This window comes from Pseudonaja textilis, chromosome 4 (genome assembly GCF_049901715.1).
Source record: "Pseudonaja textilis isolate UNSWEBS1 chromosome 4, rPseTex1.2, whole genome shotgun sequence".
In the NCBI taxonomy this organism is placed as follows: domain Eukaryota; kingdom Metazoa; phylum Chordata; class Lepidosauria; order Squamata; family Elapidae; genus Pseudonaja; species Pseudonaja textilis.
Window position 1 is genome coordinate 12251511 of NC_141993.1, and position 16169 is coordinate 12267679.

At 39.2% G+C, this 16169-nt stretch overlaps 1 protein-coding gene across 6 annotated transcripts in view; it reads right to left on the bottom strand.

Annotated features, from left to right (window-relative positions):
• The window catches only part of CCSER2 (coiled-coil serine rich protein 2), a 48950-nt gene that overhangs the window by 31052 nt on the left and 1729 nt on the right, over nucleotides 1–16169 (bottom strand). For 4 of the 6 annotated variants that reach the window (XM_026710996.2, XM_087932238.1, XM_087932235.1 and 1 more), the window contains exons 2-4: nucleotides 10984–12392; nucleotides 9292–9497; nucleotides 1964–2054 (exon numbers count right to left, since the gene is read on the bottom strand). In XM_026710996.2, coding sequence (XP_026566781.1) covers nucleotides 1964–2054; nucleotides 9292–9497; nucleotides 10984–12349 — 1663 coding nt within the window. In that variant the 5' untranslated portion in view covers nucleotides 12350–12392. The remainder of the gene's footprint in view (nucleotides 1–1963; nucleotides 2055–9291; nucleotides 9498–10983; nucleotides 12393–16169) is intronic. The other 2 variants (XM_087932236.1, XM_026710997.2) reach the window with 1 other exon arrangement.

The window sequence follows — 16169 nt, forward strand, 5'->3', positions numbered from 1 at the left end:
TTGTTTGGAGAGCTTAAAAGCCAAACCAAGGCACCAAGAAGCGCAGCTGGAGAAGAAAAGTTTGAAAGAAACCCGTTCAGCTTTCCACTTACCTAAAACTGTTCTTCTTCTCATGGCTAAGCCTTGGCGGCGTGGCCCTTTTCCTAGCTGCTGCTCGGCTGCCTACTCATAGTTTTGCAGAAGACAGGGACAAATAGGCCTTGCTTCCTGATCTGCTTGCGTAGAGTTGGGAAAGCAGCCCAGTTTGACCTTGTGACTTACAACTCCCATCCTCCAAGTTGCATACTTCTTGCCACAGAACAATTGCTATAAATAGAGGGCAAGTTCCATCACAGACTCCAAAAGGGAGGCAGAAAATTATAAACCTATGAATTACTTTAGCACTTGATGGGGGTCAATCAGCCTTCGGGCAAAGATGTAGTTAACTGCTGAATTCGTGAATCGCACAATCTTGGGAGGGGAAAGAGGCCACCGAATCCCAAGTCCTGTTTTCTGAACCCACATTAAAGCAAGACTTAAACGTATCCAGTAAAAAAGAAACCCGGCCTACACCTACAGTCAAACTCTGGCTCTCTTCGGCTTTTTCCTAACTTTCCACTGGAATTCTAATCCCTCTGCTCTGGATCTAAACATAACAGCTTTGGTTCCTTAATTTCCAGACTTCAGAGAGGTTTTCTGTATACTTATCTGGCTAGTTGCCTTTGGTTAGGGTACTTTTGTTGTTTAAAACAAAAGGATACACTGTAATTTTAACCCTGTTATAACAAAAGCATCAGTGAGAACTCGTTTAAAAAAAGACTAGCTGAAAATGATGGCTCTAAAAATGGGAGAGAAATGGAAGCGGAGAAACCTCTGAATGGGCTTCTGTACAAACTCCCTTTTCAAAAGCATTGCTCTGTTCAGAAACTTCAGAAAAATTAAACGGGTGGGGATAATTTTAATGGCCTTACTTGAGCATAAAACAAAGTTGTACGGGCAGAGGTGTCCAACTTTGGCAAGTTTAAGACTTGTAGACTTCACCTTCCAGAATTCCTCAGCCATCTTTGGGAATTCTGGGAGCTGAAGTCCACAAATCTTATCCCAAAGGTGCTTTTTCAAGAGGCAACCGGACTTTCTGGTTTTGCTTTGAAAACGTTTCACTTCTCATTCAAGAAGCTTCTTCAGATGAGAAGCAGAACGTTTTCAAAGAAAAACCAGAAAGTCCAGTTGCCTCTTGAAAAAGCACCCTTGGGACAACTATCACCTAGGCCAGGGGCCACTGGTGGCCTGTGAGAAAATTTTGGTGGTCCGCAGAGAAATGTCACCCCCAGAGCAATTAATCCAGGCTGTGTGGGAACAAAAGGCTGAGCCGCCACATGGCCCACCGGAACACAAGGATTGCGTCCCTTGCATTGCAAAAAACACGAGGTAATGAGGGGAGGGGGGAAAAGGCGGAGGGGGCAACTTGCCCCACTCGCCTCACCTGGCCACCGGTCGGAGTTTGGGGAAGAGAAAGAAAGACTTCTGCTGCTTTCCTTGCATGAAGCCAAAAGTCTCTCTCTCTCTCTCTCTCTCTCCCCGAGAATGGAGCTGGAGACGGTATCCTGTGATCCCAAATAATGATCAATCGTTAGGAAAACAGGGTGGGGAATTTTCCTGCAGACTTTTTGGGGGATTTTCTCAGGGTCTCTGGTCCGTGGGATTTAAAATTATGAGTGGTGGTCCTGAGGTTCAAAAGGTTGGCGACCCCTGACCTAGATGACTGAGAATCTCCACAGACCTAACAAATCTTAAAAGTTGCCAAGGTTGGACACCCCTGCTGTACCCTGAGATAAATGCCTCTCTCTATATGCACAGCCTTGGTGTCCTCCAGATTTCACCCTATAAGTTGTTGGTTCTCTTGGCTTAATAGAGATCAAAGGTGGGATCCAAGTAGCAACAGTAATGCAGATTCCAGACACTTCAGAAGGATCCTTTCACTAACCATTATCACAGGGTGTGTCTTCGGGTAAGTCGACATCAAGCATAAGATCATCATCTTCAAGATCACACGACTCAAGGTTGTTCAAGATATCCTGCAAGGCACAAGAAATGACTTCCAGCTGAGCCCACCAGACTATGTTTCTTTAAGTCCGACTAACATACATGTAGTTTGAAAGAAACTCTTTATTGCAGTTTCTGTAACTATAGAAGAGAACTTTATAATGGTCAACGATTGGAGCAGTTTCCAACTATCCAGGACAGGTAATATTGAAGTGAAAAAAATTATAATTAACCCCGGGCCTCTTAAAATATGTGCTAAGTATTCAGGTTAAAACAGATCTTTATTTCAGCCATAGACCAGCGTAAGATACAATGAGAAAAAATTACACCCATTTCAGTACTAACTTATTGAAACTTGTAAACGATAAAACATAATTGAAAGCTACAATGACTAACGTGATACAATTATATTCAAATACTAAAATATGTCTAGGAAAGTGTGGAAGAGGTTGACCAGCAACAAGGAGGGACTCAAGTAGGGTGGCAATGGGGACACCAGTGGGAGACTTGAAAGAACACAATAATAAGGGATGGATCCTTGTGGAGAAAAATCTACCTAGGTGTTTGCTAAGAGTTGAAAGCAACTTGAGGACACACGGTTAATCAAGCATCTCTATGAAAGTTCTTAATATTATTGGAGTAAAATAGGGGAGGGGCTATGAAAGCCAAATAATTTCTGGTTAGATGTGTCGTATTTTCCAGGTACAAAACCAAGGATTTGGAAGGTAATTCATTTGATTTGCATATATTTGACTATTGGCCTTGAAGAAATATTCCAATCATACGGATAGAATTATGTCTGTAAGCCTAGACTCAAGTACTGGGACAAAAGGCATTTATGAAAACTTTTATTAAGTTATTAAAACGTTTGAGGTTTCCCAGGTGATACGTCTTTCTCTGAATGCTGTTATTAACTTTACAGATTACAATTTGTTAATAAGAAAGTATGTAATAAGTATGTAGAAATGGAATACTACTAAAGTCCCACTAATATTTTACAGTACCGCAACTGATAGTTCACTCTTCCCTTAAGAGGAAAGGGTAAACTGAATTAATACTCCTATTCCTTTCATTCTAACAGATTGTAGATTCCAAGCTCTTTGTACTAAATGGGTGAGGAAGCAGCAGATAGTTGTATCTCGCCCACTAATTTACAAACATTGTGTAATTTGATTTTAAAAAGGTTGACCGTCAAAACGGCAGTATTTCTTTTACAAAAAAGGACTTAGTCAACATATTTAAGTTTACAAAAATCCACCAAATAGCACTGGATTTTTAACCTTTCCATACATAGAGAACTGCTCTTCTACATTACGTCACAGCTGAAGGGGGAAGGCAGGTGCCGTACCTTTAGGAAAGAAAGCAAAAGATGATTAAAATAAACTACTTCCCAATGAAGGGAGACCAGGCAGGGACAAGGGGCAGAGGTTGGGTTTAGGCTTATTACTGCAGTTGCCATAGCAACCCCTGGGGGGATTCAAGGAGACCTCCCGGCCTGTATCCAATCACAGAGGTGCAACCACTGACACTGCTACCACATTGCTAGTCTGCCTGGGGCCAACCAAACAATCACATGGACAGGGATGTCAGTTGCCATGGTGAAAAACAAACCCTACTATGAGCCTCAGCCTTTCATCCTCTTATTGACTCTAGGACGCCAAAAAAAAAAAAAAAAGCGCAATGACTTTTGCTAAACTACAGTTCTGGAAATCACTCTTCTAACCAAGCTTTGGCAAGTTTTCAGTCTATTTCTTCATGGTTTTGGGGCCCATACTTTTGAAATGTGTTTCTGTTTAAGCACAGAGATATAAATAAATTGGTACTGCGGGGTTGAAATGAGGATGCTCTCTAAGCTTGGTGGTTCTCTTGGAGACATTTCCTTACCCAACTGGGTGACATCATCAATGCTAGAAGGTTGAGGGCCAATGCTTCTTCCTCCTAGCACTGATGATGTTACCTAGTTCAGGTAATGAAATGTCTGCAGGGAAACAAGCTCAGAGAGCACCAAGGATGCCACAGAGGGATGCTGTGCCCATCTAGCCATAACTCCACAGCATTTATTCTACATTTACTGCAGGATTTCCATTGCTACGGATATACATCCTCAGAGATAAGGGGAAAAAATCTGTCTCATTAAAAAAACCAAATGAGATATCCATGTTCTTGATATTCTTTAAAGCGATTAGATCGTCACCTTTTTGCATTATAATTGGTTTATTTTCATTTTCCTCTTTTTTCTACTCCTTTGTTAATCTATTGTAATAATACCAATTTAATAGATAATTCATAAATAATAGTTCAGAGCATTTGGAATTATAAATAAGTCCATTAAAATATTCTTGACTTTAAAATATTCTCCATTACGGCTTCTTATACTTACAATAAAAATAATCTATTCTCTTCATTCTTCCCTGCTAACTCCAGGGTGAATTTCTAAAAACAAATTTATTGCTTTATTCTGAATAAAGCTGATCGCCATTGACTGTGATTCCAGCCACATTCTCTTTATAGGTTTGCTTTGGCTCAGTGTGACACAGAATGACCTCTACAATCCTGCAGTTGCTTATTGCAAATCTTCAAACAATAAGAAAAATGTACAGCTTTAATAGTTTGAAAACAAAAATGTTGACAGGTTTCTAGATGGAAAAGCAGCAGAGCAATACATGTTTTTTAACAAAAAAAAATTAAAACAAAACCTCCAGAAAACCAGCTTAAGCCTTGCTTGAGGCCTTGCAGCTGATGGATAATTAAGATATCCAACCCATAAATGTAACCGGATTTAATCATACGGTATTCAAATGTTTCTTGCATGCTTTTCAAACTACATTTAAAAAAAATCCCAGGGTCCATATTTTATAAGGTGCAATTCATGATTAAATCTGGAATCTGTGCTCAGTTTTTATTGAGCAGCCACAGAGAAGAAATACTCAAAAAACCACTGAAGACTTTTGACTCAGTTTAACTACTACCGGTACTGCATTTTTGAGTAGCAGCAGGCTGTCTCACAAAGTAAAGTCTCTAAAAATGCTTCATACTAGGAATATTACTACTGTCAAATAGATGGATGGATTTCTGCTTTCCGAAATTAGGATTCCCATAATTTACCAATAAAACGAGGATTAAAAAGTAAGAGAAGCCATGTTTCTTCTCTTTTTAAAAAAAATTCTATTATTATCTGACTTGTCTCACTGGCTTGTTGTAACCAGCTATTTCTGTATACCTGAGAAAATGGATGCCCTGGCCCTTACTTCATCACTCATACAATTAATTGAATAATAAGCCATAAAGAAGATTATGCCAACTCCCTTTTCTCCTTTATAATTACACGTTGTCGTCCTGCATTGATCATTCTGCCCTCTTGCAAATTTTCCTACATCAAAATTAATCCCCACCCCTGATTATTTAATGCACAAAGCATTAATATTTTCAGGGGAATAACTGGAGATCATTAAATGCCTCTTTATATAAATTTGCACCTAAAGAATATTTTAAAATGTATACTCTTTATCTGCATTATAGAACGAAAACTAAAATTAAACAGAGAACACTCTACTTTTTAGGCAGATGCTCCATACAAGAAAGCATTTATTTCATGCCCACAGCATGTTTTTACATTTTAATACTGTGAACACACGGGACACCTTTGAATGAACAAAATTGTAAAATGTAACAAAGTACGCATAATGCATCGCCAGATACAGATACTACCATTTCACTGACACAGCAGTTAAGACGTCTGCTTCTTAATTCCAAAAGCATAAATTTACATACAAAAGCATTTCTCAAGAGACGCGTGCATCTATGCTATTTATGTGAAAATGATATTCGTATTACTTGTGGATAACAACATAGATTGCTTTCTAGGTGAAACAGAATGGCACTAATGGCACTTTGTATCTAGTGTCAGAATTCTACAAACGAGGCCATTTTAATCAGGGTATAATTTAGAAAAACAGACATGCAAAGTGTGCTAAATTCTAGGCAAGAGGATATTTGGCACAAACTCGAGCACACATAATCTGTGAAGCATACAGTTAGCTTCATTTGTTTCAGGAACAAACAAATAAACACAGTTGTGAATATTAATACTACAGTTGCCAAGTGAATTACATAATCATAAACAGGAAATATGACACTGGTCTGACATGGAATGTTTACACCAGTTATTGCACACTGTTGTGCTGCCATCTAGCCTCTACTTGCAACATTTCTAAAGAATTGCTTAAAATATTCAACATCATACAGCCTCAACTGTATTTAAATTTCTGAAGGAGAGGGAAGTTGCACCAAAAATCACCTACACTTTTTCAGACAGCTTAGCACACCACGTTTTCAAATGCAGGGCATTCCCATTAGTGTTTATATTTCAGCTCCCAAAAGAGAAAGATTGTATCTTAAATACAACGTTAAAAACTAATGCCTTGTGTGTCCAATTCCTTGTGTGACACTTGGTCAATAAAGAATTCTAGTCGACTCTACATTTCTAAACCTGCTTAGTAAAATGAAAAGTTAGTGGATGGTAACAAAGTTTACAAAGTTGACTTGTTCAAAGGGAGCAAATTTATCTCTTCAGTGGACAATTTCAACCTGTGTGTTTGTGTTTCTTTACTGGTACTGGGGTCAAAGACCAAAAACAGGGTTACAAAATTGGTACAGCTGCTAAAAACCACGAACCACTCTAAAAAAATATAATCCTGATGAACCTTGCAGAAATCCCAATAAAAATTCTTGACTGCTCAAGAGATAAAATATTATAGCTAGACTCTTCAAGAATCCCAATATAGGCTTTAAAATGAAAAATATTCAGAATATTAATCTAAGAAATCTTAATGTCCTCATATTAATGTTCCCTTCTATGTGATTTCCAGGCTTCAGAGAAGGTTTCATATATTTATAAGGATAAATGACAGTTTTTCCCCTCCAAATATATATCTAAAATAATTAAGCAAGAATGGGGGATAGCTGTACTGCTAAATCAATAAAAATGGAAGCACTAGAGAAAGGACGGACAGAGAATAGAAAAACTCTTTTTTTTCTCATTTATTTCACTATGGAAGATATTGCAGGTTAGTTTCAACTTACAACCATCCGTTTAGTGATCATTTGATGTTAAAACAGCACTGAACAAAGTGACTTATGACTGTTTGTCACACTTATGACCTTTGCAGTATTCCTATGGTCACGTGATTAAAACTCAGATACTTGGAAACTGGCATGTATTTATGACAGTTGCAAAGTTCCAGGATTAAGTGATCGTCTTTTTGCTATCTTCTGACAATTCAGTGAGGAAACCAGATTCACTGAATATTATATGATATGGGAACTATTTTATCAATAGAGAATAAATATAGAAACTAGAAATTAAAGAAAACTGGCGAAAAATAGTAAGCATGTGAGAATCAAATACGCCAAGATGGGGATTGTTAGCTATATTATGAAAAGTAGTATGAAGAATAAAGTATTAATACTATAGTAATGAATATCAACTGTAATTATTATTGCACAAGATATTTTTACCCAGACAACACAGTTTAAATGGAAGATGGATTGTTTGCATAAAATAAAATAAAAAAATTTAAATTCACTTAACCCGTTAACTACTGCAGTGATCTGTTTAACGACCCTGGCAAACAAGGTTGTAAAATGGGGCAAAATTCTTTAACAACTGTCTCACTTAACAACAAAAATTGTAGTTGCAAGTTGAGGACTACCTATAGATAGAAGCCAACTAAATCAGGTGTTTTTTTTTTTTTTAAGAAAGAAAAGGACAGCTCACAAATTCGTATTGGGATGATAAGGAGGCGGCTTCTGTGGGGCTTTGAAGAAACCAGCATGGGATATCAGCGATCGTCATCAAATGAAGAATTAAAGTTTTCAAACTTCCTATAGTTTCCACAAGACATCAGTCCCAGACTTTCTGCTTAACATCAAGCATTTACAGTCTTTCCAGTGCACCCTCAATTTCCATAGGCCACTGGTCAAAGTCAAAATTATACAACATTGAATATCTTCCATAGCTTGGATAACTGCACCCGGCACAGCAACATCCTAAGCAACTGTCTTTTGAAAAAAAAAACTGACCACTTTTGCTCCTGAGCTAACAAAAACACTTCCAAAGAATTTTGAAGAGCAGGGCCTCTGTGTTTTAACTCCTCTTATTTAAAATTTTTCCAGCGAACACTTACAGTATTTGAATTCACTGACAAGTTCTTAATACAATCGAGCAGTACCATAAGTTACAATTGCAAAAGCAATATAAGCACAGGCACTTATTTCCACACTGAAAAATCAACCAAGGCAGCTTGTTATATTAACCAGTCTCCCCTCTATTTCTAAGTACTCCAGTTAGTCTCATTTCCTGCCTTCTTCAAACTCAGATCTTTGCACATGCTGCATCTGCCATGGAATTCTCCAGAAAAGGATGCAGTTAATGTGAGATGCAATACAGATATTTGCACAGCACTGATAATAGTGTGTGTGTGTGTATGTACGTATTTTTCACTGTCAGAGGCCTTCAATAACTTCTTCTGCAGCTGGCAAGGCTTTCCTGAAGGCCTCTGCAGCCAATAAGAGAACACTGGATCGATCTGGAGCTGTTATCAGCTCCAGAGGCCTTCAGGAAAACCTTGCGGGCTGCAGAAGAAATGGGCCAGCCAGGCAGGTGTCGGGGTGTGCGAGGCCTGGCTGCAACTGTCCAAAGGTAAGTAGTAGGGCAGCTCTACTGTAGAGCTGTAATTGCAGGAACGCTCTTATCTTGGATGGCAAACCTCAGATTAAGAATGTTTACAAGTAATTACAACTCAGGCAAACAAAATCACTAATGCAAAGAAGGATTAGAGAGAGGAAATAAACATGTTTAGACTTTAACTAGAGATAATTGTGTTAATTACTATGCTAGACAGTAACAAAGGTTGAGCAACAACCAAAGTTAACCAATGTTAGAGGATTACTAAAAATGTGTATAAATACAAGACTAGACTCCAATAAAGTCATCATGATTCATGTGATCATGATCAAACACCTCGACTGCCTCATCATTACAACACTCTACCCCCATCTCCACCCTAGCTTAATTTTTAACCCGTGCACCCTGGAGTGGGCGGGGTCTTAATTAGGGCTTATTTTCGGGGTGGGGCTTATATTGGGTACACATGTAAAAAAAAATCAAGCTAGGACTTACTTTTGGGATAGGTCGCATTTTCAGGGAAACATGGTACATACGAAGAATACAAACAATGCTGTTCATATGTAAAAACAAAGAATACATACGATGCTGTTAATTTCTGAAGAATCGTAACTGCCGCACGGATGGACACTCCCAATGGGCTCCAACCCTTCTTCATCCCACATGTAGGTCCCATCCGAGCTGTCAGAGGGAGAAAGCTCAAAAGAGGAGCCAGCTCTGTAATCCATTTCCAAAGAAATTTCATTGATCCCAGTGGGAAGTTTGGCAGTTTCACTCTTGTCATCTACTTCTTAAATAAAAGAAGAAGAAAAAAACCCTAAATACAATGCAGTATACAGATTCTTAATTTAACACTTCAGTACTTTTCTTTTCGGTACTAAGACACTAGAGAAAACTTTTTATCACATCAAAGCAGCTCTCAAATTGCATTCTGTGACCCATACAGGAAGCTAAAACACATTAGCTCAGCCTTCATATACCATTCCACTGCATGCTAAGCCAAAGGCTGTGAACCCACAATGTACTACCCTAGTGAACAATCACACTTTTAAGGAACATTGTCTTAGTTACTGAGATGACCCAGGGCATGGCACAAAAGCAACTAAGTCACAAAAGTAGGTAAAGTCTCTTTAATTCCTCCAACTTGGCCCCCAATGTCCAGTTATCATCGGCAGGAGAAAAAACTCTCCCAAGAACAGTTTCTGAAAGAGAAGAAATTCAGACCTAACCCAAAGTACATATAAATTATAAAAACCAACACAAACCATGGTGCAGCAATTAACCAGACAGGGCAGGGTAAGGAATTGCAGACTTCAAAAGGTAACAAAACACACACAGTTGGGAGGAGGCCAGAACCCAGATAAGACATGACAAACAAAGATAATGCACGCTTTGCTTCCAGCAAGGTTCTGTGTGCAAACACCCATTTTATCCTGTTTTCCCAGCTACATCTAATGAAGGGAATCAGGGCCTTTTTCTCCCCCATAACCCACGTTGCTCCCTTACCCATTCCGCCCTGCGTGCCCTAGAATGAAGAGGGCTTGGGCCTGGGTCTTCCTCTGAATGCCCAGCCGGACTGTGCCGTTCCCCAGTTTCCTCCACAGCCACCGAAGCCACGCTCCCACTCCCTGTCAGCTGTTTGATCTCCCCCTCGGAATCAGATTCCAACAAGGGCATGACAACTAACTATGGTTACAGAAGCTGAACCAGTGGACTAGATCCTGGGATCATATTGAAATGGGGCTGACCTTGAAGATTATTTAGAAATTACAACTAATGCAAATGTCTATGGCAATTCTCAGTCATCCAAGTCATGGTTGTCCCAAAGGTGCTTTCTCCAAAAGGCAACAAGCTTTCTTGGGTTTTTTTCCTTGAAAACATTTTGTTTTTCAAACTGTGAAACATTTTCAAGGAGAAAAAAACAAAAACAAAACAAGAACGTCCAATTCTCTTTCAGAAAAAGCATCTTTCGGATAACTATAACCTGGATGATTGAGAACCTTCACAGACATTAAGCATATCTTAAGTTGACAATGTTAGCTTTCCAAAGTATTCAAGCTGCACAATTAAATTAAATATAATTTGAATTTTAACATTCTCTATAACTAATTGAAAAATGAATTTACGTGAGAGCTCTCAAAGGCCAAATGTTCAGGATTAACAACATGAATAAAGAAGTTAAACAGTGGAACGTTATTTGAGACGAGGTAACATCATCTTTTGGGTTCCATTAGCTTCTAAAATGAGTACTGAAAAACCATACCCTGCATATTTACCTGACACATGTATATGCAGCCATTCCTCGTTATTATAGTTCGACTTCTCATTTTCCTGAAAAGATAGTAGCTGATGTGGTGGCATTCCATTTCTATCTTTCAGCTTTTCAGCAGGAATTTTCTCATCTTGAATCAGCACGGTTCGGCTGGGATCTTCTAAATCTATGAAATCATCGCTAAAATCTTCGCTAAGGTCATTTTTCTCCGAAGAGGACAGGGAAGATATTGATATTTCATCCACGTCGCCATCCGTACACATCTTACAGCTACTCTCCACAAAATCATTGCTCTGGGTTTCTATGGCATCAGCATCGCCTCTTTTAACTTCTATGGAAATCAGGTCTTCCATTACACTATTTGCAGGATCTTTCCCGGCGCTGCCATCCATGGGGATCTTTCTACCCAAATGCTGGTTCATGGGCTTCAGCAACGACGGGCGGCCTGATCTGAACCTCACAGGGGACGCATCCCCCGAGCCATTTAAGAGGGGCTGTTTCTTGACGTGAGAAGGTGCTAAAGCAGCCAATGACCTGGGAAACTCGTACCTCGAAGGCTCATTCCCGTTGGGCACATCTAACTGGCGGGCACTTCTCGACAGGAGAGTCGGCCTCTGCGATGGTCTACGGGCTAGGTGTTGATTCTGGTAAGGCCTTGTCAGATCCACCGCTCGGTTAAACGAGTGGGATCGGGTAAGAGATGTGGGAGGCAAGAGAGAGCTCTGAAGGGAATGTGAGAAGCTTTGAGACCGGACCATTTTTTCACAAGCGGGTGGAACATTGTCGGTGGGTCTCGCCAGGCTCTCCCCTGAGCTACTCCGAGTGACAAAATGGTTCCCTCTAATCCTCTGCAAGCCTATCATCGACTGGCTGCCACAAATCCCATTCAACTGGGGTTTGGGTGCATTAAATCCTGGGTAGGACGTCCTGCTTAACAAAGAACTTTTGGCATACTTCGAATTAGACACACCAGACAAACCTTTCTGACCGAAGTCTTCCACGGGCGATACAAACATGGTGGCTTGTTTCACTGTTTTTGAAAATGTGGTTTTTGAACTGGTCCTAAGCTCTTCCTGACCAACGGATCCTTCAGACTGAGGACATCGTCCCGACCCGGTCACTCGTTCACTGGGATCCTGACTGGAGTTATATTCATTCCCTCCCAGAGGGAATTTGTTAGGCTTTCTGCAGGAAGACAGACGACTGGTGCCATTGTGCTTGCTGAAATTTGTGTCAATGATCGGTGCATTCCCTGAAAGGTGAGGAGCCCTCCCGTTTGGAACAGGTTGTAAGGTACTTCCAGCAGGCTTTGTTCCATATCTTGGCAACCTGGAAACCAAAGGTATCCTGGTCTGAGCTTTTTCTTCCATGTGCTATAGTCCTTCCATGCGATATAGCCTTCCAACGTTGACTCTGAAGGGGAAAAAAACCAAAACACGGGGAGATATTATTGATAAAGAGCCTGCCCCTGAAGAGAAATACGTAGTATGTTATTTAGAATAAACCTGACATTTTAAACAAGCGGAATATCTTCACATTAGGTAGAATGTATCTACATGGGGGAAAAATTACTTTACCAAGAGATCAGCTAAATATAACAAACATACAGTATCCCACTAATGCTATTTGAGGAGGGTATTTATTACTTTCTCCAGTTAAAACAAGACAGAAGACAATGTGTAGTGCCATTGTGCTCACCAAAAGGTTTGCCAGCAGTCTGTGGGTTTTTTTTTTCCTGAAAAATTAGGAAAGGGGTGAGGTCAATAGTAGACAGTCTAAGGTTAAATTTTGGGGGGTTTGGGGAAGAAACCACAGAAAACTATCAAATTCTGTACCTGTTTCAAAGAAAAAGAAATACAGTTGCCCTGACTCAACTTCCAGACAACTCTACCTGGGTGACTGAGAAGCTTCATTGACAACAAATTAAAAAGTTTCTGGAATAAGTTTTGTTCTACACTCTAGGAACCTGCAAATCAAAGAGGTCCATTAATACATTTTCTCTGACATATCCTGTCATCCTTCCATGCTTCAAATTACTGCTGGCATTTTTCAATCCGCTTCAGTCTAACATGTCAACAATTCCAGAAATGAAACTGTGGTTCAATTTGTTTATTGCGTTGAGCGATCAAGGAATGCTCATCATATCTTCCAATGACCAGTTGATGTCTGGAAGCTTGGCATTCTGACAAATCGTCCATCAACAGAAACACAGAGGTAAGCCTATCTACGCAACATTTAAAAACCCAGGGAGGAAACAACTAATCAGGGCACATGTTCCTCAGCAGCCAACACCCAGGGCAGGAACAACAAGAGGAGAAACAATCATGAAAGAAGCAATGTCCTAACCAAGGAACCATCAAGGAAGAAGTGATGCTCCAGCAAGATGGCAGGGTCAACTACAATTAACAAAGCACCAGCAAACTTCACTCATCAATTTATACTGATGTTACATTGTGTGATGATGACAAGTCTGCAGGAAAACAATCTCATTCAGAGGACACAAACAATCCAATTATATCTTATTATATCAATATTATTGTTGTTATTCTTAAACTGTCCACATATTAGGGTAGTTCCTAACTGGTGGTCATTTTATGAATCAGATGATTATTTTATCTATATTATTAAATAAGCACTCTATACATGACAAAACTAGCCATAGGATTTATGTGATTGCAGCTTAAATAAATACGAATTAACATATAGATTAGGGAGAGGCACTGGAAATTAAGAGCATTGTATATTCACAGGTTTTTGCTCATGTTCCCGGTAACACAGCCACTAACTTCTCCATCAGGGTCACCAGCCTGCTTGGTCTCCAAAGCTGGAAATGTAACCTCTTTAAAATACAGGTATACCAGCACTGAAATAACTTATGGCTAGTCTAGGGAAGAGAAGGACCAGGGGAAACACGATAGCAGTGTTCCAGTATTTGAGGGGCTACCACAGAGAGAAGGGGGTCAAGCTATTTTCCAAAGAACTTCCAACTGTTAATTTGTAATCTGTAATAATCACTTAGGACCCCTTATTTTCCACACTTATGACCATCACAGCATCCCCATAACCGCATGATTAAACTACGGGAAACCATTTTTTTCTTTCATCACCCAGCCAGGGTGGATCCTACATGTTAAATGCTAAATTTAATTGGCCAATTTTTCCATCTGTTTTGCACACTATTTTTTCATTGTTGTTGTTGTTGGGGTTGAAGGTATGTTCCTGTTCGGTTTCATTTTGTGTTTGTTTTACTGTTTTGTATTTTATTTTCGATGAAATACACTAAAAAAAAAATTGTGCACTTGGCAATGCCTATGTATTTATTGCACTGTTGCACTGTACCAGGATGATATGATCAGCATCTATAACCTTCCCAGCTGCTTCCACCATCAAAGAATGAGTCCGATTTGTTTAATGACTGCACATTCACTTAATAACTGCAGCAAACCCCATCTGTGATTAAAAAAAAGTTGAACTGTCTCAGGAAAACTTTTTGATTAAATAAAAACAATCCAACTGGTGGCCTCATTCTGGATTTCAAAGTAGACATGACAACTAAGCCATTGTTTCCTCTCCATTAACTGGAAGAATCTCCAAAGCACAAGGAAGGAGAAATCAGCCTGCTTTCCTTGTTCACTAAAACCTCCTATGCTCTTTTCCTCAGAGCACTTCCAGACTGGACAAGTAAGACCCACAAATTCCTAGACCAAGACTCTTCAAACCTGGCAAGTTTAAGACTTGTGGACTTCAACTCTCAGAATTCCTGAGCTAACATGACTGGAGGAGGAATTCTGGGAGTTGGAAGTCCACAAGTCTTAAATCTGTCAAGTTTCAAGACCCTTGTTCTAGACTGAAGTGTGCCATTCATACACCACTGCAATGCTGATCTCCCTTTCTCTGCTGATAGATGTTCAACAATGACATAGCTGCTTTAAAGAGCAACATTCACATTCCCACACCTTCTGAAATACCTTCCTGGAACTGGCTCTGCACAGCCTACGCAAGATCTTCTTCTCAAATTAACTTCTTCACTTAATTTTAAGCGTTAACCATTACTATTTAGAAAGATAGCCGGTTATTAAGCTTGAGCAAGAGAACAAATTATGTTGGGAAGGGGAAAATCTGATTAGGAAATAAATTGAAAACCCTCAAATTCTCCGCTATTTTATTCCAATTAATGTAAGATTTTCATTTAAAAATCTTCTGAAGTAAATTATAACTCACAATTAGGATCAGCGATATCATTTGTACTAATTCAACATTCTACTTTTAACACTTAAACCATTTTATAAACAGATTAGATACATTAAACAGCTGTACTTAATTAGGTCAGTTACTTAGCCATTATTTTATGTTACTGGATGGAGAAGAGGCAATTTAAATACTAACACAGGAATGGACATGAAATTTAAAGTTATACTTTCTAGAAAAACAAGAAAAGCTACTAAGAAATGTAGACTACAGTATGTTTATTAATGTACTCTGACAATTCATATCATATCACCATGATCATCAGAATTACTACTGACGTTGATCACTTTACAACCAGCCAATGATAAATCTATGATTCTTTCTTGCCACTTGATCAGAAGTGCCAAGGGCTTGATCTATGCAGTTTGTATACATTAGAAGAAATTGCCATATCCTTAAAATAATACAACTTTTAATTAAATAAAAGGTATTATTGAGTGGAGCATAAGAGATGTCTATTTTGAGATAGGCATTCTTAAAACTGAGATGATGATGACTCTTGTTATTATTCCAACCTACATTGTATTAGAGCAGCTCTTCTAAAAGGCAACTTCCAAGTACTGTAATAAGAAGAATTAAAAAACAACAATGTTTAATCCTCTTAAAGATCTTCTCTATCTAGTAGAGGGATTATTTGGCCCTGTAATAGGAGCTGTGCTATGCTACCCTGGAAATCTTCTCACTTGGTTATTGATTTAGAGAAACCTGTAGCATGGAAAGATTCCCACTCAGGAAGCTACATTTTGTTAACTATTATACCTTGTCACGGAATAGGTATCTACTAATCTGTGGGTTAGGTGTGGATTTTACTCTAGGACTACAGCTTGGATCCTACGTTAGGAACTCATGTAAGAGTTAATTCCAGACAGCACAGAGACACCTTCTGAGAAACTGGGAAGAAACCAGAAATGTCTTCCCCATTATTTAGAAAGCCCCTTTGGA